At 36.9% G+C, this 25,676-nt stretch overlaps 1 protein-coding gene across 3 annotated transcripts; it reads left to right on the top strand.

Moving 5' to 3' along the window:
* Nucleotides 1-65: 65 nt before the first annotated feature.
* On the top strand, nt 66-21,938 carry ZNF568 (zinc finger protein 568). Of its 3 annotated transcripts, XM_012774862.3 has the most exons (7): nt 66-227; nt 1,279-1,346; nt 4,914-5,191; nt 7,474-7,532; nt 11,801-11,927; nt 12,188-12,283; nt 18,779-21,938. In XM_012774862.3, the coding sequence occupies exons 3-7, from the start codon at nt 5,116-5,118 to the stop codon at nt 20,359-20,361; spliced, it is 1,941 nt and encodes a 646-aa protein (XP_012630316.2). In that variant the 5' UTR covers nt 66-227; nt 1,279-1,346; nt 4,914-5,115; the 3' UTR covers nt 20,362-21,938. The 3 variants fall into 3 exon arrangements, with proteins under 3 accessions (XP_012630316.2, XP_012630319.1, XP_075849158.1); XM_012774865.3 differs by lacking the exon at nt 4,914-5,191; XM_075993043.1 differs by lacking the exon at nt 7,474-7,532.
* Nucleotides 21,939-25,676: the final 3,738 nt, after the last annotated feature.

The following is a 25,676-nucleotide window of genomic DNA, read 5'->3' as shown; positions in this document are numbered from 1 at the left end:
CCCGGTCACCTTCTCCCAGCCTCTCAGGAACTGCGAGCTGGCTGCACATGCTGGCGTTTCCGGCAGGTGATGCTGCCGGGTCCCCGTAGCGAGGGGTGAGGGAGGGACTCGTCCAGTCTGGACTCTGGACCGTACCGGCCGCGGCGGCTGATGGGACGGAGCGTCTTAGGCCCAGAGTGTCCGGAGTAGCGGCACGGGCCAGGGCTCCGGGTGCGAGTACGCTACTGGTGAGTTGTTGGAGCAAAAACTGTGGTGGGAGTTAGTGCGGGTGTGTGATTGTGACGCCGTGAGTAATTGTGAGGGAGTGATTGTGATGTGGGTGTTTGTGTCACGGTGATGTTTTTGGTGATGACTGTGGTGAGGTGTGTGATATGTGTGTGATTGTGATTAAGAGTGTTGTGTTGTGAGTGTGAGCGTGGCGAAGTATGCGTGTTTGTGATAAATATAATGGTTCTTTTCTTGAGTAGATTTCTCTGTAGCATTTGGTATAATAGGTAACCACTTTTAAAAAATTCTATTTTTTTAGTCATTCTTCCGTTTTCACCACCCCTCCTTAGTCTCCTTTGCTGCCTCCTTCCCCTCCAACAGTCCTTGGTCCTGTTCTGTAGCTTTCCAGTTTTCCTTCGTGACCTTCATAAGGTCCATTAATATTTTATGGCTTGCTTCTTTTATTATGTGTATTAGTTAGCTATTGCCATGATAATAACGATGTTTAACAAATCACCCCTAAGCTTAGTGGCATACAAGGGCAAGTATTTATCATGTTCATAGGTTTACAGGTTCCCTGTGTTCAACTGTTCTAGGCTGGGCTTGGCTGAGTGGTTGGGCTGCAGGATGAGTTAGATCTGCTTGGCATGTGTTCTTTCAGGGGCTGAAGCCAAAAGGACAGTAATTACCAGGGCATTTTCTTAATAATGGATCAACAGAGCACAGGACAGATCATGCAAACACCCTTAAAACCTCTGCTTTCAAATAGATTAATATTATGTTAACCAGAACAAATCACATGGCTAATATCAATTATATCCACAGTTGAAGGGCAAGGCAAAGTTACCTGGCAATGAGTGTTAATGTGTTAATATAAACCTATTAGAGTGGGGTGAGGAATTGGGACCAAAATTCCAATCTACCACACTAAGAAACATGCCTCTTTATCCTCCTGAGTGCCTTTTAGTCCAAGTTCTCTTTTGTCTGATAATATTGCTTTTCAGGTTTTGTTAGTGTATTTGTCAATAATTTAATTTTCTAACCACTTTCCTTTGTGTCTTTATGTTTCAGATCTGTTTTTATAAAGAGCATATTCCTGGGTTTGTTACCCTTTTATCCTGCTTGACTTATTTTAATAGGTGAGTTTAATTTAGTTGCATTTATCGTGATTGGTGATAAAATGTTTTATTTTCTATTACTTTTTATTTCTTACACCTTTTTAAAATTCTTATTTCATCATATTATGGGGGTAAAAATGTTGTTAAGGTTACATATATTGCCCTTGCCACCCCTCCTCCTCTTATACCTTTTTTTTTTTGAGACAGGGTCTCACTTTGTTGCCCAGGCTAGAGTGAGTGCCGTGGCGTCAGCCTAGCTCACAGCAACCTCAAACTCCTGGGCTCAAGTGATCCTCCTGCCTCAGCCTCCCAAGTAGCTGGGACTACAGGCATGCACCACCATGCCCGGCTAATTTTTTGTATATATATTTTTAGTTGGTCAATTCATTTCTTTCTATTTTTAGTAGAGACGGGGTCTCGCTCAGGCTGGTTTCGAACTCCCAGCCTTGAGCAATCCGCCCACCTCGGCCTCCCAGAGTGCTAGGATTACAGGCGTGATCTTATACCTTTTTAATGAAACTTTTATTGATATATAATAGTTGTATACATTATACCTTTTAATATATATATTATACCTTTGTGCAGGTTCACTTTATCCCTTTTTCTTTCTCTGCTAATTTGATTTCTGCTTTTATTCTTGAATTTTTAACATGCATATTTAACAAAATCCAAACATGAATAAGACTTTAAAACACTTGAACTGCAAACTACACACTAATTTCTATGTTATTCTTGTCTAATGTATTACTTTCTTCTAGTTTTAAATCCCCAAATTAGTAGTGGTAGCTCATTTGTTCTATATATAGTTGTCCCTTGGTGCCAGGACCCTTCACAGATACTAAAATCCACAGATGCTCAAGTCCCTTATGTAAAATGGTATAGTAGTATTTGCACATAACCTACACATATCCTCCCATATCTTGTCCACGGGAAGGTTTTCAGGGACAATAAACTGCATAGAACTATCATATTCTATGACAATAACACTGTCTTCTGGAATACCTCCTGAAAGGCCTGCCTGAGAATGTTTTACAGTTAACGTTGCTCTTGCTCAGGGCGGTCTCAAACTCCTGAACTCAAGTGATCTCCTGCCTCGGTCACTCAGAGTACTCGAATTACAGGAGTGAGCACCACACCAGGCTGTATTATCATTTTTAAGTATTATGTACTGTACATAATTTTACATGCTACACTTTTACATGACTGGCAACAAAGTAGGTTTGTTTATACTAGCATCACTGCAAATATGTGAGTAATGCACTGTACTAAGAGATGTTACAGCGGAGACAAGATATGGAGGTTAAAGACAGTGGTATTGGTCATCCTCACACTGTATGGACCTACACTAATATGTATGCATGTGTGTCTTAGTTTTTAACAAAAATGTTTAAAACTAAAAAAAACTTAAATTGAAGAAAGCTTATATAATAAGGATATAACAAAGAAAATATTTTTGTACAGCTTTACAGTGTGTTTTAGCTCTGTTATCACAAAATAATCAAAAATTTAAAAGTTTATAAAGTATAAAAGTTACAGTAAGCTAAGGCTAATTTATTATTAAAGAGTGAAAAATATATTTTTATAAATTTAGCATAGCTTAAGTGTGTATAGTGTTTATAAAGTCTCCAGTAGTGTATCGTAATGTCCTAGGCTTTACATTCACTCACTACTCACTCACTGACTCACCCAGTTTCAGTCTTGCAGGCTCCATTCATGGTAAGTGCCCTATGCAGGCGTACCACTTTTTATCTTTTTTTTTTTTTTTTTTTGAGACAGAGTCTCACTTTGTTGCCCAGGCTAGAGTGAGTGCCGTGGCGTCAGCCTAGCTCACAGCAACCTCAAACTCCTGGGCTCAAGCGATCCTTCTGTCTCAGCCTCCCAAGTAGCTGGGACTACAGACATGCGCCACCATGCCCGGCTAATTTTTTCTATATATATTAGTTGGCCAATTAGTTTCTTTCTATTTATAGTAGAGACGGGGTCTCGCTCTTGCTCAGGCTGGTTTCGAACTCCTGACCTCGAGCAATCCGCCCGCCTCGGCCTCCCAGAGAGCTAGGATTACAGGCGTGAGCCACCGCGCCCGGCCCACTTTTTATCTTTTATTCTGTACTTTTATTATACGTTATGTATGTTTAGATATATTTAGATGTAGAAATACTGAGAGTGGTGTTACAGTTGTCTGCAGTATGCAGTAAAGTAACATGCTGTATAGTTTTGTAGCCTAGGAGCAATAGGCTATACCATATAGCTTAGATGTATAGTAGTCTGTGCCATCTAGGTTTGTGTAAGTACACTCTATCATGTTTGTACAACATTGAAATTCTCTAATGACACATTTCTAAGAACATATCCCCATCACTAAGTGATGCATGACTGTACAACATAGTTTGTCAGAAGGTGGTAATCATCATGAAAAAAAATAATAACTATATGAGTGGTATTAGGAGTATATCCCAAGCATAGCACTTTAAAAAATTTATTATAATTTAATGTTTTCTATTTTATTATTTCTGTTCTATCATGTAGGGCAAAGATTTCCTTTCTTATGAATCTTTTTTTACCCTTTGCTCAGTAAAGGCTCATAGCAGTTGGTAAATTAATATATCTTAACTTACTTAATAGCCATTTCTTTTACTCATCCAATATCATTATGACATGGACATAATTCTTATTTCAAATGAAGAGTCTTGGAATTCTAAATTGCAGCTCTTTCTCCTTCAGTTACCAAGCTACCTAATATAGGAAATGTAATAGTTGGACTTTAAATGAAGCTCTCTTTTGCTCCACATCTTGAATTGCTGCAAATCTGAGTGTTTTTTGACTTTATATCTTTCACTGCATTGAGCCTACACCTTTTTACTCATAGAGAATATTTGAAGAGCAGATAGGTGAACATCATTTGTTTCTAGACTCTTGGTGTTTCTGTTGAATGCTTTGTTCAGCTTGGGATGGATTGCTGAGTCCTTGAGTTTTCCTCCAGAATTCTGCTAGTCTCTGTGTTTAGCATCTCTGGTCAGTGACTTCAGAGAGTATGAGTTACAAGCAATGAAAATTAGTGTTTGGGGGCTGTTTTAGTTATCTATTACTGTGTAATAAATTGCCTGAAAACTTAGTGGTTTAAACAACAGTAAACATTATTTTACGGTTTCTGTGGGGAGTGACTTAGCTGGGTATTTTGGCTTGGATATCTCATGAAGTTGCAGTCAAGATGTCCTCAAGGCTGCAGTCGTCAGAAAGCTGGACTGGGGCCGGAGAAGTTGTTTCCAAGATGGCTGGCAAGTTAGTCGATAGGAGGCCACTCCGTAGTGCTAGGTGAATGTCTTCATGGTGTGGCAGCTGACTTCTCTCAAAGTACATGGTCCAAAAATGTTAAACACAGAAGCCTCAATGTCTTCTATGACTTAATCTTAGAAGTCACACACCAACATTTCTGCAATATTCTATTGGTTATATGGGTCAAACCTATTCAGTGTGGGGTGCCTACAAAAGGCATGAATACCAGAAGCCCATGATCACTGGGGGGTTACCACAGGGAGCCAATGAGTGAGTAAGACATCAGGTAAATTGGATTTATGTCCTACCCTACAGATCCTGGCTCCACAAGGATAAAACAGATCTTTGGTTTGAGTAGAAAGAAGCCTGAGGAACAGAATCTATCATGGAAGGACACCTTCTGAACTGAGACCTGCCTCAGAGGCTGGAGAGTCCTGGGAAAGAGTGGATCCTGGAGTTGCTACACCTGGAGTTTATCTTGACGCTTCTCCTTCTATCCAGAGCGGGGAAGGTGTGAATGACTTCTCAACTTTCAGAGATCAGCAATAGCTGTGTGACAATGGAGCATTTGACCCAGATGTTGGAAAGGAGAGGTGAGGTGGCTCAGAGGTGGGCAGAGCTTAGGAGAAAAGGCTATATGTTTAGGCACAATATAAAAGAGTTAGGAAATTCAGTACTCCCACCAAGAAAGTTCACATGGGTGTTATTGACTGTGCGAGGTAGATATTTGTTTTTTATTTTTTATTTATTTTTTTTTTTTTTGAGACAGAGTCTCACTTTGTTGTCCAGGCTAGAGTGAGTGCCGTGGCGTCAGCCTAGCTCACAGCAACCTCAAACTCCTGGGCTTGAGTGATCCTTCTGCCTCAGCCTCCCGAGTAGCTGGGACTACAGGCATGCGCCACCATGCCCGGCTAATTTTTTATATATATATCAGTTGGCCAATTAATTTCTTTCTATTTATAGTAGAGACGGGGTCTCGCTCTTGCTCAGGCTGGTTTTGAACTCCTGACCTTGAGCAATCCGCCCGCCTCGGCCTCCCAAGAGCTAGGATTACAGGCGTGAGCCACAGCGCCCGGCCTGTTTTTTATTTTATTAACTTGACTCTTTAAAATAAACTTTTAGATATTTCTATTTTTTTAAAAGGACACATTTAAATATATTTTTATTTTTTTATTTTATTTTATTTTTTTTCATTTTTCTTTTTTCCGATTGACTACATCTGTGGAATAAATATATTTTTAAATGCTGTTATTAATATATAACTACAAACAAAAGTTTCCTATTCCATCCCTCCTCATCCTCTATTTTTGTTCCCCAGAGGCAACCACTTTGAACATTTTTGTCTGGATATTCTGGTATTGAATGCTGTTTTTATGAATGACATCCTTATACTGTTAATGCTTGATTTCTCAGGTTTAGATATTTTCTGTTGTTTTTTGACGATGAAGGTAAGGATTTAGCTCTCTTTTACTACCTAACTCCTTTCTTGTTATCTGCACGCCAATATACTCTTCTCCTTGTTCTTCTTTCTGATGTGGTGTTTTATTGGAGGTTGAAGGTTGACCAAATGTCTAGATCTATAGGCATTTTCTTTTGGGCTAGCTAATTTTCCCAGCAAGAAGTTCTAAATGTTGCTTGAGGAGTACAAAACTCCTGCATTTTGGGAGGCAAACAAAGGAAGTGGGTGGGGGAGGGGGCAACTTATTTTACAGTATGAGAACTTTCACTTCATTCTTTTTCTCTACATTGCTTTGACTCCACCTTTATCTGGGTCTGGTATGCCTGAATCCATAGCCTATCTCATTCAGTATATCTAGAGAAAAAAATCTCTTTATTTTCTGTTGCCATTGTGAGGGAAATATCACCATACAATGTGAGGTGAAAGAAGGTATCATGTGGTCTTAACATCTTCTTAAAACATTTTACATTCAGTTCCCTGTTTTTCAGCCCTACTTGTAAACTCCTGACTTCAGATGGACTTCCATTACTGAGCCTTACTGGAGTCCTGACATGGCTTTCCTGCCCTCCCTTTACCCTCACTTAAGCTTCAGCTGTTTCTGGTTAAGTTAGATACCACTCATCTGTCTGCTCTATAGCTTCCAACATTTTGCTGACATCACTTATGTGCTGAAGTCTTCTATATTCTTTGTTCTTGTGAATTTTAGCTTCCTTGGTTCTTTTACTGACATTGTGGTTGGGTTTGGGAGAGAGCAGAAATAAATGCAGGTATTCTATCATCCATATTTAACCAGAAGGCCCTGAATTTGGGGGAGTAAAAAATCAGGTTTGTAATAAAAATGTCATTAAAGTTATGACTGTATCTCATTCTACCATATGAATATTCCACACTGCCTATAACCAGTCTCTGATCAAGGTTTTTTTCTAAATTCTTTATGATAAAAAATATCTTTTTGTTTTTTTTGAGATGGGATCTTGTGGCCTTGAACTTCTCTATTCGAGCAATCTTCCTACCTCAGCCTGCCAAGTAGCTGAGACTAGAGACATGCACCACTTTGCCCAACTTAAAAATATTTTTAAGGCCATCGTAATCCTTAAATGTTTCTGGTGCTTATTATTATGTACTTAAAATAAATTTCTTATTAGGAATAAAACAGCAAAACCCTAGTAAAATACTATATTGCCAATAGATTCATTGAGTACCCTCTACTTAGCCCTTCAGAAATCTCTGTCATACCCCATATAATTAAATTAGTTAACATTTCAGTGTCTCTGTAACTAGATGGTTATTAACATTTCTCATGGCTCTTAGGATCATTCATCTGTATGGGGTCTTATAACCACCTGGTACTGAACATATCTGTATTTCTTTTTCTGGAACTCTTGAAGCAAATCTGTTCTGTTTCTTTTCCTTCAGCTTGGTGTTCTCAGAACTATGACCTTTCTGAGGAAGAAGAGGATACAACCAGATCTCTTGTACGTTTTAAGTATTTATTTGTTTTCAGCATTATTTTGAAATACAGTTACAGTGTGTTACTATAACTTACCAGTTAAGTTAGAAAAACCAAATCAACAAAAATCAAAGTGAGGAAAAATACAGATAGAAAATTAAAACTAAGGAAAATTTGGGATATGGCTATACAATGCAAAAGGCAAGTACATAAAAATTAGTAAAGTTGAGTTCAAATTTGAATATGATCTGAAGAGTCAGAGTAAACTGGGACACAAAAGTTTATTTCATAATTTGTACTATTTATGAGGAAAAAAAGTTAAAACTATTTAAGGAAAGAAAAACCTTTTCTTTTTATTTATTTATTTTTTTTGAGACAGAGTCTTGCTTTGTTGCCTAGGCTAGAGTGAGTGCCGTGGCGTCAGCCTAGCTCACAGCAACCTCAAACTCCTGGACTCAAGCAATCCTACTGCCTCAGCCTCCAGAGTAGCTGGGACTACAGGCCTGTGCCACCATGTCCAGCTAATTTTTTCTATATATATTAGTTAGCCAATTAATTTCTTTCTATTTATACTAGAGACGGGGTCTCAATCTTGCTCAGGCTGATTTTGAACTCCTGACCTCGAGCAATCCGCCTGTGTTGGCCTCCCAGAATGCTAGGATTACAGGCGTGAGCCACAGCTCCCGGCCAAGAAAAACCTTTTCATTGGCACCTAGCCAAAGAGAAATTTTAAAATACAGTCAGCCCTCCATATACATGGGTTCTGCATCCATATATTCAACCAACTGGGGACCAAAAATATTGAAATGGATGGTCACATCTATGCTGAACATGTACAGACTTTTTTCTTGTCATTTTCCCCTAAACAATACAGTATAACTATTTACATTGTATTAGGTATTATAAGTAATCTAGAAATGATTTAAAGTATATGGTAGGATGCGCATTGGTTATATGCAAATACTACATCATTTTATACAAGGGACTTGAGCATCTGTGGATTTTGGTATCTGTGTAGAGTCCTGGAACCAATCCCCCATGAATACTGAGGGACAACTGTAATTCTATAATTCTTATAATTTTAAGCTTAGTTTTTATGAGTCTTTCCCGAAGATCAAAAGATGAAATTTTCTAGGAGAATAAATGGAACATATGTCTTTCAAATGATCCTACATATATATTGTCTTCACTTGAGCTTTCAATACATGTTAAGCTAAATTATGCTAATATTCTATGGCAAAGTCTTGTAGTTCTGGTATCCATAGCTTTTACATCTTCTTTATGTCTTAGAAGATGCAGTGTTCTTTCATCGTCTTTACCAAATTATTCTCATCTGCCCTTGATTCTTTTTGTTTCTACTTCTGAAGTAAGTCACACTCCAGTGTTTTGAACACTTTCTACTTCACTGCCTTTTTTTCCTGAACTCATGTGTTTCCTATCATGAAACACACATCTTTTGACCATATGATCATGTGGTTTATCCAGTTATTTCTCCTGTTGGTATGGTGGTTCTCTGGCCCTGGACAGACTTGCATTCAAATCTTGACTCAGCGATATATAGAAGTGCATGACTATGGACAAGTTCCTTAATCTCTTTGTGCCTCAGTTGTATCATCTCTAAATGGGGATAATAATGGTACTTATCCCATAGGAATGTTGAGAGGGTTAATGCACATAGTAAGTGCTCTTTAAATGATAGGTATTGTTAATCATTATTAGCTGTATAATCTTAACTGCTTGATACAGTCTTTGGATGTGTTTTCTGTATTCATTGGCCTCCTTTTTCAGTTTAACATGTATCTTAGAAGATGAAAGAGAAGGTTGCCTGATTTGGGTTTATAAAATTAATCTTTTTCTTCAAGTAAACCACTATGAAAACTGTAAAAAGACAAAGCTGGGAACAGTTTTTGGAATGTACATATAGCAGAAATAATATGAACAATTCTTAAAAACCAATAATTAAGAAAATAGAAAATTGGGTGAAGAACATGAAGAAGTAATTGGAAGAAATGTAGGTGGACAATAAATATTTAAAAATAATTTCACAAAGAAACTGACAATTCAGATTTGCAGATATATTTTTCAGGCATATTTTGAATTTGAGGTTAATGACCATCTTTTATGAGTAAATTCCACATCATTAGTATACACATGCATTTTCTTTACAGAGTAAAAAGCTGGAAATTGTGTCAAAGGAGTTGTGATCTGTAAGTGGGACACTCATAGCTATCAAAAAGTTTCTGCAGTTTCTTATAGATACCAGAGCCAGATATTTTGGTTTAGAGGGCCCAGAGGTCCTCAAACTACAGCCCTCAGGCCACATGTAGCCGGCTGAGGATGTTTATCTGGCCCGCCGGGTGTTTTTGCTGCCGCTGCCTGTCCTGCTTAGCAGCCCACTCGTCCCGGGTCCACAGTGCCCATGTGTGGATTGTGCATGGCACTCTCCAATGGCCCTCCAACCATCTGAGGACCGGTAAACTGGCCCCCTGTTTAAAAAGTTTGAAGACCCCTGGACTATCAAATAGAAATGGACTGCTTGCATTCTATGCCATGCAAGCTCAAACTCATTCTAGAATCTGGATGTAAATATATTCTATGACAGCTCTTATTTATATGTGAATAGAATACACAGCGGTTAGAAAAATCCTCTACAAAAGTGTTCAGTCATCCATTAGTATCTGTGGAGGAATGTTTCCAGCCTCCCCCCCCCCATACCAAAATCCATGGATGCTCAAGTCCCATATATAAAATGGTATAGTATTTGCATATAGCCAACACACATCCTCCTGTGTGCTTTAAATCATCTCTAGATTACTTAATACAATGTAAATGCTATGTAAGTAGTTGTTATACCGCATTGTTTACAGAAATGTTACGCTTATGTAGCTCTATTCCCTCTTCTTCCATTTTGTACTAGTAGTGTTATACATGTAACAAATTCAACTTGTTATAATTATTACTGCATATAGTGTTATATCTAGTAAAGAAGCAGAGAAGAGAAAATAAGAGCAAATATATATTTATAACATTTGTTATATTAACCTTCTTATTCACCATGTTTTTGATGTTCAAATTCTCTTGAATCTACCGTCATTTGCTTCATTCCACCTTTGTATTCAGGATTTTCTCTTTGACTCTAGCGTTCAGCATTTTTGCTATGATATATCTGAGTGTGGGTCTCTTTTACTTGGAGTTCATTGGAGGTATAGATTATTGTTTTTCATCAAGTTTGGGAAATATTAAGCCATTTTTTCTTTGAATTCTTTTAAATCTTTTTCTTTCTCTTCTCCTTCTGATATCCTCCCCCTTTTATATATTGGTGCACTTAATGGTATTCTACATTTCTCTGAGACTTGTTTATTTTTCCTTATTCTTTTTTCTCTTTGTCCTTTGAATTCCATTATCCCTATCAATCTGTCTTCAAGTTTGCTGCTGCTTTCTTCTGCCAGTTCAGATCTAAGCCCATCTGGTGAATTTTTCACTTTGATTATTGTACTTTAAAATTGCACAATTTTTTATGACTTCTATCTCTGTATCAGTATTCTTTATTTGATGAAACATTGTTCTCATGTCTTCCCTAATCATGACTTCCTTGAGTTCTGTATCTATAGTGGCAGCTTTGAAGTTTTAGTGTGTTAAACCAGACATCTAGGCCCTCTCACAAGCAGTTTCTGTTGTCTGCTTTCTCCCTATTGTATGGGTTTCCCTTTCCTTACTATTTGCCTGTCTGGTAATTTTTTGTTGAAAATTGAACATTTAGGTTATATACTATGCCCACTCTGGATACTGATTCCTTTCTCCTCTTTTCTTGATTTTGTTGTTGTTTGTATAGTTACTTGCCTAGATTATCTTAGTGAAGTCTATTTCCCTCAAACTTTGCATGTTCAAATTTTCATATCTGTCCTTTCTCCTGCCTTATTTTTCTTCTCTTCTATGCCATGTTCCCCATCTCCCTAGATCCTACAACCACCTGGGCAGATTCTGAGCCATTTACCTCTGAGTCTTTCAACTCTTCATCTCTGTCGCAGCCCAGTAAAAATCAGTAACCACTGTCTGCAGCTTCCTGCATAATGATTACTAATTCAATAATTAACATATTCTTACAGTATATTTCTACTATGGTTTATTTTCCCCCACAGTATAATATAAAACTTGGTAGATACGAATACCTGATAAATAGTTTTTAATGAATTCTGACCCCTGAATACTAGCTAAACAAGTTCTTACGTGTTTTGTTCATAATGCCTAACTTTGATGACTTCAAATTAATCAGGAATTCCTCTGTTTTTACAGGTCACAGTGACATTTAAAGACGTTGCTGTGGACTTCACCCAGGAGGAGTGGCAGCAAATGAAACCTGCTCAGAGGAACTTGTACCGGGATGTGATGCTAGAGAACTATAGCAACCTAGTCACAGTGGGTAAGAGTAGCTTTGTAATTTAACAGAGAATTCCTTTCTATTTCAGAAATATGTGAAAACTGTAACTTGCCAGATGAGTTGAATCTTTACTTTCTTCACATGATTATATGTGCTCCAGTCTTAGGGTAAAGGCTCATTACTTTGTGTCATTGTGTGAGTTCATTCTCCTCCTTCATAAGCCCTCAACTTGGCCTCAGCTCAAGATGTGGATGGTTGTCTCCAGCATTAACATCCAAGTCCTTTGCTGTTTCCTATAATAGGCTGTCAAGTCACCAAACCTGATGTGATATTTAAATTAGAGCAAGAAGAGGAGCCATGGGTGTTGGAGGAAGAAATGTTTGGGAGGCACTGTCCAGGTAAAAAAGTGAAAAACAGGCCGGCCACGGTGGCTCTTGCCTGTAATCCTAGCTCTCTGGGAGGCCGAGGTGGGAGGATAGCTCAAGGTCCAGAGTTTGAGACCAGCCTGAGCAAGAGGGAGACCCCATCTCTACTAAAAATAGAAAGAAATTAATTGGCAAACTAAAAATATATAGAAAAAATTAGCTGGGCATGGTGGCGCATGCCTGTAGTCCCAGCTACTCGGGAGGCTAAGGCAGAAGGATTGCTTGAGCCCAGGAGTTTAAGGTTGTTGTGAGCTAGGCTGACGCCACAGCACTCTAGCCCAGGCAACACAGTGAGACTCTGTCTCAAAAAAAAAAGTGAAAAACAGCACTGAGAAAACCACGTGACAGTTGTTCAGTGAAGGGTTGAGACCATTTCATGTTTTCCAAGATTTTCTTAAAGGCCTAGTCTTCTAGAGTGACAAATGGTATGCAATGCCTTGGATTACTGTGACATTTCTAGATATTCTTTCTGTATTGCAGATATTTTCCTTTTTCAAATTTTGGAGGGCCAGTAGCTCTATCCGATTTCAGGATGATAACCTTCACTAATCCATTTGCAGCTTTACTTTCAGGATTTATTATCCCTCTCGGTAATCCTTGGGCTCTCTTTTTTTTTATAATCATGGTTTTATTTCCTTATACTTTTCTTATATTTCCTTCAGTATTTCATGGTTGTGGAGTATTTTAAAAACATATCTATTTCACACTTAGCTTCCTTTTAATTTCTTTCCTTCCATTTCGAAAAACGTCAAATTACAGTTGGTAACAACAGTCTTATTTCCCATTGTATTTCACCACTCTCACAATCCCATGCCTTAGAAGTTTAAAAGTTTCTGACTGAGAAATCTCATGGTATCTCCTTCTTGATTATTGCCACCTTCCATTCCTTTATTTGAAAATATAGTATATGCATACTTAGTTAAAAACCTAGGCCGGGCGTGGTGGCTCACGCCTGTAATCCTAGCACTTTGGGAGGCTGAGGCAGGCGGATTGCTCAAGGTCAGGAGTTCGAAACCAGCCTGAGCGAGACCCCGTCTCTACCAAAAATAGAAATAAATTAATTGACCAACTAAAAATATTATACAAAAAATTAGCCGGGCATGGTGGTGCATGCCTGTAGTCCCAGCTACTCGGGAGGCTGAGGCAGGAGGATCGCTGAGCCCTGGAGATTGAGGTTGCTGTGAGCCAGGCTGACGCCACGGCACTCACTCTAGCCTGGGCAACAAAGTGAGACTCTGTCTCAAAAAAAAAAAAAAAACAAAACAAAAAAACCCTAAATACTCCAAAAGATACACTGAAAAGCAAGTCTCCTCTTTTCCTTGACACTAAATCCCTTCCTTTCTTTTGTTGCATATGCTTGTTTTTTAGACTTATCCTGGGTATTCTTCAGTGTTCATTTTACTATATGAATTTTAGACTTAACTGTCTACTCCCAGAGATAAACCTGTTACAAATTTTAATGTGATTGTGCCAGATGTATAGATTAAGTTTCAGAGATTTGACATCCTTATAATGCCAAAGTTTTCTATCCAAGAATGTACTCTGAGGCTGGGCACGGTGGCTCATGCCTGTAATCCTAGCACTCTGGGAGGCCAAGGCGGGTGGATTGTTTGAGCTCAGGAGTTTGAGCTCAGCCTGAACAAGAGCGAGACCCTATCGCTACTAAAAATAGAAAGAAATTAATTGGACAGCTAAAAATATACAGAAAAATTAGCCAGGCATGGTGGCACATGCCTGTAGTCCCAGCTACTCGGGAGACTGAGGCAGAAGGATCACTTAAGCTCAGGAGTTTGAGGTTGCTGTGACCTAGGCTGATGCCGGGCACTCTAGCCCTGGCAACAAAATGGGACTCTGTCTCAAAAAAAAAAAAATTTACTCTGTCTTTGTTCAGATCTCCATAATCTACTTTTGTATCCTTCAGAAATGGAGCATTCTAAGGGCTTCCTTTTGTAGCTTTTGTATATTTCTTGTTAAGTATATATATAAGTATTAGACAAGAGAACAAAGTTAGTACTTTAAGAATTGGAAAGAAAACTATAAATCGTGGTTCCATTCAAGATCTATAAGTGAAAAAAATCAATGTGCAGAACAGTGTTTAGAATATGCTACCTTTAGGATAAAAAAAGAGTCAGAAATGTGTGTATGTGTTTTTGGAGGTATATATATTTAAAGGTATGTAATAAAGTTGACCCTTGAACAACATGAGTTTGAGCTCCATGTTATATGCTGATTTTTTTCTGCCTCTGCCACCCCTAAGACAAGATCAAGCCCCTCCTCTTCCTCAGCCTACTCATTGTGAAGATGATGACAATGAAGATCTCTATGATGATCCACTTCCACTTAAGGAATAGTAAACATATATTCTCTTCCTTATCATTTTCTTTTTCTTTTTTGAGACAGAGTCTCACTGTGTTGCCCAGGCTATAGTGCAGTGGCGTCCTTATAGCTCACTGCATCCTCAAAATCCTGGGCCCAAGCAATCTTACCTCAGCCTCCTAAGTAGCTGGGACTACTGGCATGCATCAATAGGCCCCGCTAATTTTTCTATTTTTTTGTAGAGATGAGATCTTACTATGTTGCTCAAGCTGGTTTTCAACTCCTGGCCTCAAGTAATCCTACTGCCTTGGTCTCTTAAAGTGCTGGGATTATAGGTGTGAGCCACTACACCTGGCCTATTTTCTTAATATTTTTTTCTCTAGCTTACTTTCTTGTAAGAATACAGTATATAATACAACATACAAAATATGTGTTAGTTGTATGTTATCGGTAGGCTATTAATAGTTATGTTATATGTGATTTTTCAAATGTGGGGGGGGTCGCATTCCCAATCTCTGTGTTCAAGGGTCAACTGTATATATGATATATATGTGTGTGTATGTTATATATAATAAATGTATGTTGTATATGTACGTGTATATATGTTTATGTTGTTTTAAATAGTGGAAGGATAACTTAAGAAGTAATAAAAATGGTTACATGTAGGGCAAAGGAGGAATCAGTGTAGGAAAGGGTAGAAGCTAGACTTCCCTGAATATACTGCTATTTAATAATTTTCCAATTTTTATCAACTTGATTTAAATGGAAGATGAGGTTTAGTACTGTTATAACACCACCACCACTTCTCCTTTCCTTTTTTTCTGAAGATAGCTATATCACAAATTTTGGCTAGTTTAATTTCACTGTTTACTTTGTTATGATTGTTGGCATACTATTTATTACTGAGCCAAAAAATAACTATTAATTACATATCCTTCTATAACTTCTTATCATTCTTAGAGTTTTACCTGCCTTATTTTTCAGTTTTGTTGGTTTTGTATGTATTTTTAATTTAAATGATACTCTCAAAATCTTTGTTTAAATAAGGAATCCATCAGTGTCATTTGTTTACCTCATGAAGTGATAAAAGGGAAATTAAAAAGATGTTCTATTTCACAAAGAAATTTGTTACGCTGTTTTGACTAGTGGACTGTATTATGGAATGATTGAATCAGATCACAGAGGTTTTGTGTGTAGTTTCAAATGCCAGTATCTATAGGTCTTTTATCTTTTAATCTTATTATATCTTTTCTACCTGGAGGTAAGTGTCAGTATTCATGAGGCTAAGCAACAGATAGGGATTGGAAGTCTCTTCACTATTTAATGTATAAACATTCACATAATTTTTACCTTTTTAGTTAGTATGAGATGTTTCCTCTACATCTGCTTCATTTGTTTCTAAGTGTAGAGCTTCTCTGGTTCATTTTCTCTAGAAGGTAAGCTGTCCTTTTCCTGCTTGCATTGTGGAGACATGGCCACTTCCTGTGTGAATTGGGGTAGTGGTATATTGTTCAAGGTTTAGTTGTAGAGAGAAGAGTATACTAGCTGCTAATTTAAGAAGGAAGGAATTTATATGAAGATATTAAGTGGCTTACAGAATCTTTGGGAGCACTGAAGAGACAAACTACAAGGTAAGCTTCGAGGAATCTGATCACAAAGCTCTACACAAAAGTAAGCTTCTAGGGGGAGTTTGTTCTCCAGTATGATCAAGAAGTTGCTTTTGGCTGAACCAGGAGGATGCTTCTATAGCTGTGGGCTCTAGAACCTTGCCACTACTGTTATAATGTCATAAGCAAATTGTTGTAATGTCATAAGCAAAATGCCCACTCTCTTCTCCTAATTTAATTCTAAATTAAAATGTCGTGTGAGTGCATGGTGAATCTGAATCACATGAGAACCTTACATTTAGTTATGTCTAGGAAATGTAGTTTTAACTGCCTTAGCCTTTGCAAGATGGAAACAGTGGGAAATTGGAATAGATGTTACTTAAGCAGATCCATAATACCTGCCTTACGGTCTAACTGTTCCTTATTCAGGCTTTAAATTAATACTTTTCTTTTTAGCCCCACTCTTACCCTACTGTTTTTGTTTTCTTTTGTTTTTGAGGCATGGTCTCACTGTGCTGTTCAGGCTGGTCTCAAATTCCTGGATTTGAGCAAGCCACCCCAGTAGCTGGGACTTCCAGTGGGGCCACTGTGCCCAGATTTTTTAATTAATAAGCTTTATTTTTTAGGTCAGTTTTAGGTTCACAGCATAATCAAGCATAAAGTACAGAGGCCCCTTGTACCCCCCTGCTACAACATATGCACAGCCTCCCCCACTATCAACATCTTGCACCACAGGGGTGTATTTGTTAAAATCGAGGAACCTACCCTGATACATCATTACCACTCAAAGTCCATAGTTTACACTAGGGTTCTCTCTTGGTGTTGTACATTCTATGGGTTTTGACATGAATAGTATCATACAGAATAGTTTCATTGCCTTAAATCTGTGTTCCTCCTATTTATTCCTCCTTCTCCTGTAACTTCTGACAACCATTGATGTTTTTACTATCTCCATGGTTTTTCTGTTTCCAGTATGTTTGGAATCATATAGTGGGTAGCCTTTTCCGATTGGCTTCTTTCACTTAGCAATATGATTTAAGATTCTTCAGTGTGTTTTCATGGCTTGATAATTTGTTTGTAACATGGACTAGTATCCCATTGTCTAGATGTGCCATCATTTATCCATTCACCTACTGAAAGATATCTTCCATGTTTTGGCAGTTATAAATAAAGCTACTATAACAGTTTTTGTAGGAACATAAGATTTTAACTCATTGGAGTCAATACCAAGGAGCATGATTGCTGAATGATACAATATGAGTATGTTTATATTTTGAAGGAAACTACCAAACTGTCTTCCAAAGTGGCTGTAACATTTTGTGTTTCTACGAACAATGAATGAAAGTTCCTATTGCTCCACATCCTTGCCAGCCTTTGACTTATTAGTTCAATTGTTGTTGATTCTTGGATTTTCTACATAAAGTTTGTGTCATCAGTGAACATAGACAGTTTTAGGTTTTTGGTTCTTTCCTAATCTTTATACCTTTTATTTCCTTTTTTTTTTTTTTTATCTTACTGCATTAGCTAGGACTTACAGTGCAACATGGAAAAGCAATGATGAGAGGGAACATCCTTGTCTTGTACATGTTTGTCCCTATCTTTAAGTACCTGAATCCTCTAATTCTTGAGCTTTTGCAGTGATTTTGGGCCAAGTCACTTTGGTGCATATTGGCTTTTTTTTTTTTTTTTTTTTTTTGAGACAGAGTCTTGCTTTGTTGTCCAGGCTAGAGTGAGTGCCATGGTGTCAAACTCCTGGACTCAAGCGATCCTGCTGCCTCAGCCTCCTGAGTAGCTGGGACTACAGGCATGCGCCACCATGCCCGGCTGATTTTTTTTTTATATATATATATATTAGTTGGCCAATTAATTTCTTTCTATTTATAGTAGAGACTGGGTCCTACTCTTGCTCAGGCTGGTTTCAAACTCCGGACCTCGAGCAATCCGCCCACCTTGGCCTCCCAGAGTGCTAGGATTACAGGCATGAGCCACCACGCCAGGCCCATATTGGCTTTTGCTTTAACTTTTTAGTGTTGCTATCTAGTTATTAGTTCCCTAAATGCCTTCCATCTTGGAGTGTTTTATTGAAATCCCTTGATAACCTATTTACAATTCTGTATCCTTTTTCTTGTGGATTTGATCCTTTATTCTTTACTATTAATTTTAAAGGAATTTTAGGAAGAAGGAGAAATAAACATATGCATTCAATCCAGTGTGTTTAATCACAAATATTAACTTTATTCTCTAGTCATTTGACTCCCTATCCACTCATTTTTATGTTTACTGTTTTGTTTTAATTATTTATTTTGCTGATTTCTACAATGTACAAGAACACTTTTAAATTCAGTCAAAGCTACTTGGGCCTATGATGTTTTCTATAGTAGTTAACTTCTCAAACCTTAGAAACATTTTGGTTAGATTTCTTTTATATTGGTTGACTATGGCCAACATCAAAGATTAAACCCTACACTAGCAAATTTCTGAAATGTTATTAATAGTATAGTGGTAGAAAAATTTATAAATAATAATTTTTGGTCCTCCATTTTAGAAGTTTGGGAAGTTGATGAACAGATCAAGAAGCAACAGGAAACACTTGTGAGAAAATTCACACCCATCTCCAAGAAAACCCTGATTAAGGAAAAAGTAATTGAATGTAAAAAAGTTGCAAAAATATTTCCTCTGAGCTCAGACATTGTTACTTCGAGACAAAACTTCTATGAATGTGACTCACTTGATAAGAGTTTGGAACATAATTTAGGCCTAAATAGTTATGAGAAAGGCTGTGTAAGAGAGAAAAATTATGAATGTAATGATTATGAAAAACCATTTTACTATTGTTCGTCCTATGTTGTATCCCCCTTTAAGTGTGGTCAGTGTGGACAAGACTTCAGTCATAAATTTGACCTCATGAGACATGAGAGAATTCATGCTGGAGAGAAACCTTATGAATGTAAGGAGTGTGGAAAAGCCTTCAGCAGGAAGGAAAATCTTATTACACATCAGAAAATTCATACTGGGGAAAAACCATATAAATGTAATGAATGTGGAAAAGCTTTCATTCAGATGTCAAACCTTATTAGACACCAAAGAATTCACACTGGGGAGAAACCTTATGCATGTAAGGATTGTTGGAAAGCCTTCAGCCAGAAATCAAATCTTATTGAACATGAGAGAATTCACACTGGAGAAAAACCCTATGAATGTAAGGAATGTGGGAAGTCCTTCAGCCAGAAGCAAAATCTCATTGAGCATGAGAAAATTCATACTGGGGAGAAACCTTATGCATGTAATGAATGTGGTAGAGCTTTTTCTCGAATGTCATCTGTTACTCTACATATGAGAAGTCACACAGGGGAGAAACCCTATAAATGTAATAAATGTGGAAAAGCTTTCTCTCAATGCTCAGTATTTATTATACATATGAGAAGTCATACTGGTGAGAAACCCTATGTATGTAGTGAATGTGGGAAAGCTTTCTCTCAAAGTTCATCCCTTACTGTACATATGAGAAATCATACAGCTGAGAAACCATATGAATGTAATGAATGTGGAAAAGCCTTCAGCCGGAAAGAAAATCTTATTACACACCAGAAAATTCATACTGGAGAGAAACCTTATGAATGCAGTGAGTGCGGGAAAGCCTTTATACAGATGTCCAACCTCATTCGACACCAAAGAATTCATACTGGTGAGAAACCCTATGCATGTACAGTGTGTGGGAAAGCCTTTAGTCAGAAATCAAATCTCACTGAACATGAGAAAATTCATACTGGAGAGAAACCCTATCATTGTAATCAGTGTGGAAAAGCTTTCAGTCAGAGACAAAATCTTCTTGAGCATGAAAAAATTCACACTGGAGAGAAACCATTTAAATGTAATGAATGTGGTAAAGCTTTCTCTCGAATCTCATCTCTTACTCTTCATGTAAGAAGTCATACAGGGGAGAAACCTTATGAATGTAATAAATGTGGAAAAGCCTTTTCTCAATGCTCATTACTTATTATACATATGAGAAGTCATACTGGTGAAAAACCCTTTGAATGTAATGAATGTGGGAAAGCATTCTCTCAAAGAGCATCCCTTTCTATACATAAGAGAGGTCATACAGGTGAGAAACGACGAGTGTACTAAGTGAAGGAAGGCCTTGTCTTAAATTCAGCATTGTTTTACTTAAAATATCTTGGTGTAATCTAAAAAAAAATGAATAAAATCTTTATGGAAAAATTGTAATACTTTGTTGAAGGTTGTCAGACTTAAATAAATGAAGAAAAATACCATATAAATAGTTAAAGAAGCTTGGTATCATAAAAATCTCCATTCTAAAAATCTGTAGATCTGAAGCAAATAAGTCACTAAAAAAATAAGCAAGAAAAAATATATAAAATAAATAAAAATCTGTAGAGTGAATGAAGTTCGAAACAAAATCTAACAATAATGTTATAAGATCTTTACAAAATGATTCTAAAATTTATGTGAAATAGAAGTATATGGATTGCTGAGCCAATTTCGGAAAAGAACAGAGGAGAGACCCTCACCATATACTACACACAGAAAGTTAAAGTCATTAACACATGTGTGGTATAAGTGCATCAGTAGCTACATAAGCATATGTTAAAAGAATAGAGTGCTTAGAAACAGACCTGTCAACTTGGTATGTGTAAGACCTGACATCATCATAAGTTAGTAGGAAAATAATGACATGACCTAGTCAATAAAAATTATTGGAGTATTTGACTCTCCATACTGAGGGAAATAAAATAAAATTACATACAACCTTACAACATGTAAAGAAATAATATTCTAATGGATTTGAATATGACAATGTGAAAAGCCAAATTCTGAAACCATTGAGAGAAAATAGAGGGTATTGTTTGTGACCTTGAGGCAAAGAAGCATCTTTTAAAGACTAAAAGACCTTACAATTCCACTTCTGGGTATATATACTATAGAAAATCAAAAATATATATGTAGCTGGGTGCAGTGGTTCATGCCGGTAGCTGTAGTCCCAACTAATTGGGAGGCTGAAACACTTGAGCTCAGGAGTCTGAAACAGCCTGGACAATATAGTGAGATCCTATCTATATAAAAAGGAAAAGAAAAAATTATTTATATATATATATGAATTGAAAACAACCTGAATATTCACCAGTGGGATAATGGATGAATAAAATATGATATATTCAAATGATATACTAGTATACAGCAGTTAAAAGAAATGAAATAGATCCATATTATATAACATGAATAGTTATCTAAAACAATGTTGAGTGGAAAAAATCAAGGTATAAATGAAATATTGTATAATGATATTCTTGTAAATTGGGATGAAAGCATTTATGAAGAACACTTCTTATGAAGAATAATGTTTCTATTATTGAAATATGTCTGTAAAAACTATTTAAATGGAATAGAAGGATACATACCAAATTATTGATAGTGTTGTCTCTGGCTGGAGATTGAGTTTGCGGGTTTTGGTTAAAGGGGACCTTTAGCTTTATTTGTAATTTTTATGCCTTAAAAAAGAATGGTATCATATAAAATCATAAAAGGTAATGATACACAATGATAATATGAATGTCTTGTTGTAATAATGTTTTTCTAGTTATTTCTCAAACATAGTGGGCCTGGGGAAGTTCATGCCCATAAAAAGAAATGTTACAATTGATTGATCTCATATCAGTTGCTAAACTATTTCATCAAAAAATTTCCAGAAATGGCCGGGCGCGGTGGCTCACGCCTGTAATCCTAGCTCTCTGGGAGGCCGAGGCGGGTGGATTGCTCGAGGTCGGGAGTTCGAAACCAGCCTGAGCAAGAGCGAGACCCCGTCTCTACTATAAATAGAAAGAAACTAATTGGCCAACTAATATATATAGAAAAAATTAGCCGGGCATGGTGGCTCATGTCTGTAGTCCCAGCTACTCGGGAGGCTGAGACAGAAGGATCGCTTGAGCCCAGGAGTTTGAGGTTGCTGTGAGCTAGGCTGACGCCACGGCACTCACTCTAGCCTAGGCAACAAAGCAAGACTCTGTCTCAAAAAAAAATAAAAAAAATAAAAAAAAAAAAAAAATTTCCAGAAAATTAGTAATTACAATAATCCTGTTTACTGTATAACATGAAATTAGCATGTTTTATCAATTCTGTGGTGCTTTTTTTACATTTTAACATTTCTAAAATTGGACTCATCTTTCAATTGATGTCCTAGATTCAAATAAATATTTAATTATTAAACATTTAAGAATCAGATGCCAGTGTAACAAATGAAATATATTTTTATTTACTAGTTCAAGGCATGATGGTCTAATCATGGTCCCTACCTCTTTGTGTGTCTAGCATTATTTGGCTACAAATTTTTTAGGTTTATAGCTAACTAGTTAGCAATATGTTTAGACTCTTTAGAGAGAGGATAAAATTTACTTGAGAAATTGACTTTGAAATATTAGTTTTCTTGTCCTATGATTTTCCATACAACCAGCATAGGCATTAAGGTTATTGTTATTATGGTATTTTAAAATGAGAAATTTTGTTTCCTGAGATGGCCACAACAATTGTAGAAAGTTGTTTCAGTTTTAATCTACAGTCTATTTTTTTCTTTTCACACCCCTTGACTTATACAACGTATCTAGTTTTGGTTGGTGCACCCTGAGCAGTAATAATGGAGTTCCTCTAAATGAGTCTCATTCTCTATAACAATACAAGAGTCAGCCCCGACTTGGGTAATTTTTTATCATGTCATCTCTACAATATTTGATATATAGAAAAATCACTAATGCCTTTTTAAGAAGAAGATAAGAATTGAGAGTTAGTCAAAAAGGATCTTTAGCTTTTATGTTTGAACATTAACTGCACTTGTTCAAAGTTGATTTCACAACAGTAAATTTTTCTGAAACCAAAGTTAAAAAACACAACCATGACTGTATCAATTTTGATTGTTATTAGGTATCTTTGAAGATTGACAGTGACTTGTAATAAATAGAGGCTAATTTTAATGAAAACAAAAATTATAGTTTACCAAAACTTAAATATCTAAATGAATATTGTCATTTTATAGTCTCTTCTTAAATAGATTTTGTGTTAAATACAGTTTTGCCAGCATACCTAATTTGTGGACCTTTTTTAAAAAAATAGTTTTCAAATTTCATGTGTTATCTACACAAGAAACCCTATGTAAATATTTATAAGACGTTATTTTTTGCCTAAACTGTTGTCTTTCTTTGTGATTTTCTTCTCCATATTTCTTTATCTAGCCCATACTTCATTCTTTAAATTTTCTGCCCCTTTCTGTATGTACCTTTGGAATCAGCAGAGAAATTTAAAATTTTGCATAAGTTTCATAAGGACCTTAGGGTTTTTTTGTTTGTTTGTGTTGTTTTGTTTTGTTTTGTTTTTTGGCCTCTCTCTGACCCAAGTAAGACTGGCTGAGCTTATCGGGTGAGATAAAATGCCTGAGAATAAACGTGAATCTGAAGACTAAGAAGGGTATTTTACTGATCGTGTGTCAGCAAGCAGATGATCACTATAAATTCATTTTTCCCTATGTTCTAAGGGGTGGATATAATAAGATAGGTATAAGTGACTGAGTTAACATCTGACAAAATCATTAATCAAATCAAAGTAAATTCCTCTTTACCAGGACACACAGGAACTGCTCAGAGAGATTCCATTCTAGATTTCAGACTTCTTAAGATCTGATTTCTTTGAGTGACCTTGGAAGACACAGAATAAAACATATTGATAGTGGCTTAGACTGGAGCCACAGAAATACAAATTGATAGATTTGAGATATATTTTGGAGGTGACTCAATAAAATTGTTCCTACGAAAGATGTAGAAGAAAGAGATAAAGGATAACTCCTATGGTTTTATGGAGAGCAACTGGCTGGGTGGTGGACCATTTGATAAAAATGCAGGAGACTGGGGAGAAATATTTTAAAGAAAATTTGGGGACTGATATCAAGATCTATTAATAGACTTTCTTTTTGGTGGTTTCCCCGAAGCAGACCTTGAGATGAGGATTACTATGCAAGTGATTTATTAAGGAAGTGCTCGCAGTAAGAAGGATAAGGGCATGGAGGAATCAGGGTAAGAAAGAGGAATAAGTCAAGGATGTGATTGTAGGCATAGTTCTGTCATGGGTTATTTCATCCTGATTCCTGGGGGAACTCTGGAGCGTAAGCTATGCTTCAGACTTGTCAAGATTCCACTACTAGGATTGAGACAAATGTGCTGCCAACTACTGAGAATCTTGACTACTGACAACTAACAGTAAGTTCCTCTACAGGAATTGCTCTTGGATGAAGGGAGCTGCCTTATGCAAGGTTATACTGGCTCGCTAAAGGCAACCTGCCCCGCCTCAATTTAGGACAACTCTGAAGAATCATGCCAGCTTTAGAGCTCTCCAAGAAACAAATTGCAACTGCATCACGATTCAATTTCTGCTTCCATCCAAGTCTCCTTCCCTCATTTTCTTACTGGTGATATTCCCAAGAGCTCTCCCTAGTAAACCCTACCATAAATTTCCATCTCAGATTCTTTTTTCCCCACTGACCTAAAACAGTGGGGCGTTTTCCAACAGCAGTTCTCAAACTCAAAAATTGTCGAGAATATTTGTAATTCATTTGAAACTAATAAACTCATTATATGTTAAGATGAATAATATATTTTATGAAAAATAATTGTTCACAAAACAAAAAATATTTAATAAGAGTGTCGTTATATAATTTTGAAAATACCCTCAATGTGTTCATGGAAGACAGCTAAGTTTTCATCTCTGCTTCTATATTCAGTCTGTAGCAGTGTCACATGTCAAGTAGATTGGGAAACTCCATCTTATACTCCTGAGAGAATGAGAATGAAAAGGGAAATACAGTCTTAACATTATTAAATTATAAATTATGAATAATTTTGGCCTCAGATATCCTTAGGGACTCCAAGACTATTTAAGAACTGCTATTTTGACATTTGGCTTGGTTTATTAAAAAACTTGATGTCCAGGGACTAAAGAGGCATTGAGAAGAGGGGTTGCTGAGGGGAAGCATTGACATACTATTTATAACATAAGTCATCCCAGATGGGAGACTTGAGAAACAAGAAGGAAAGATGGATAAGGACAATGTTAAATATATGGGTAAATAGAAACAAATTTGGCAGTGGAGAAGACGGGCAAAATTGACTTACAGGATTTTAAAAGGCCATGAAAATACTAAAAACAGAGTATTGAAGTGGGCTTGATTTAACGTATTCCAGTATTGTCAAATACAAGGCTAATTTTTTTTTTTTTTTTTTTTTTTTTTTTTTTTTTGAGACAGAGTCTCGCTTTGTTGCCCAGGCTAGAGTGAGTGCCATGGCGTCAGCCTAGCTCACAGCAACCTCAAACTCCTGGGCTCAAGCAATCCTGCTGCCTCAGCCTCCCAAGTAGCTGGGACTACAGGCATTCGCCACCATGCCCGG

Source organism: Microcebus murinus, chromosome 16 (genome assembly GCF_040939455.1).
Source record: "Microcebus murinus isolate Inina chromosome 16, M.murinus_Inina_mat1.0, whole genome shotgun sequence".
Taxonomy (NCBI): Eukaryota; Metazoa; Chordata; class Mammalia; order Primates; family Cheirogaleidae; genus Microcebus; species Microcebus murinus.
This window is presented reverse-complemented; position numbering and strand designations above follow the sequence as displayed.

Bases quoted from the DNA above. Each gene is read 5' to 3' on its own strand.
- ZNF568 (XM_012774862.3), top strand. From the start codon at position 5,116: ATGACTTCTCAACTTTCAGAGATCAGCAATAGCTGTGTGACAATGGAG. The intron at 5,192-7,473 runs GTGAGGTGGCTC...CTTTTCCTTCAG, and splicing joins CCAGATGTTGGAAAGGAGAG to CTTGGTGTTCTCAGAACTAT. The intron at 12,284-18,778 runs GTAAAAAAGTGA...CCTCCATTTTAG, and splicing joins GTTTGGGAGGCACTGTCCAG to AAGTTTGGGAAGTTGATGAA.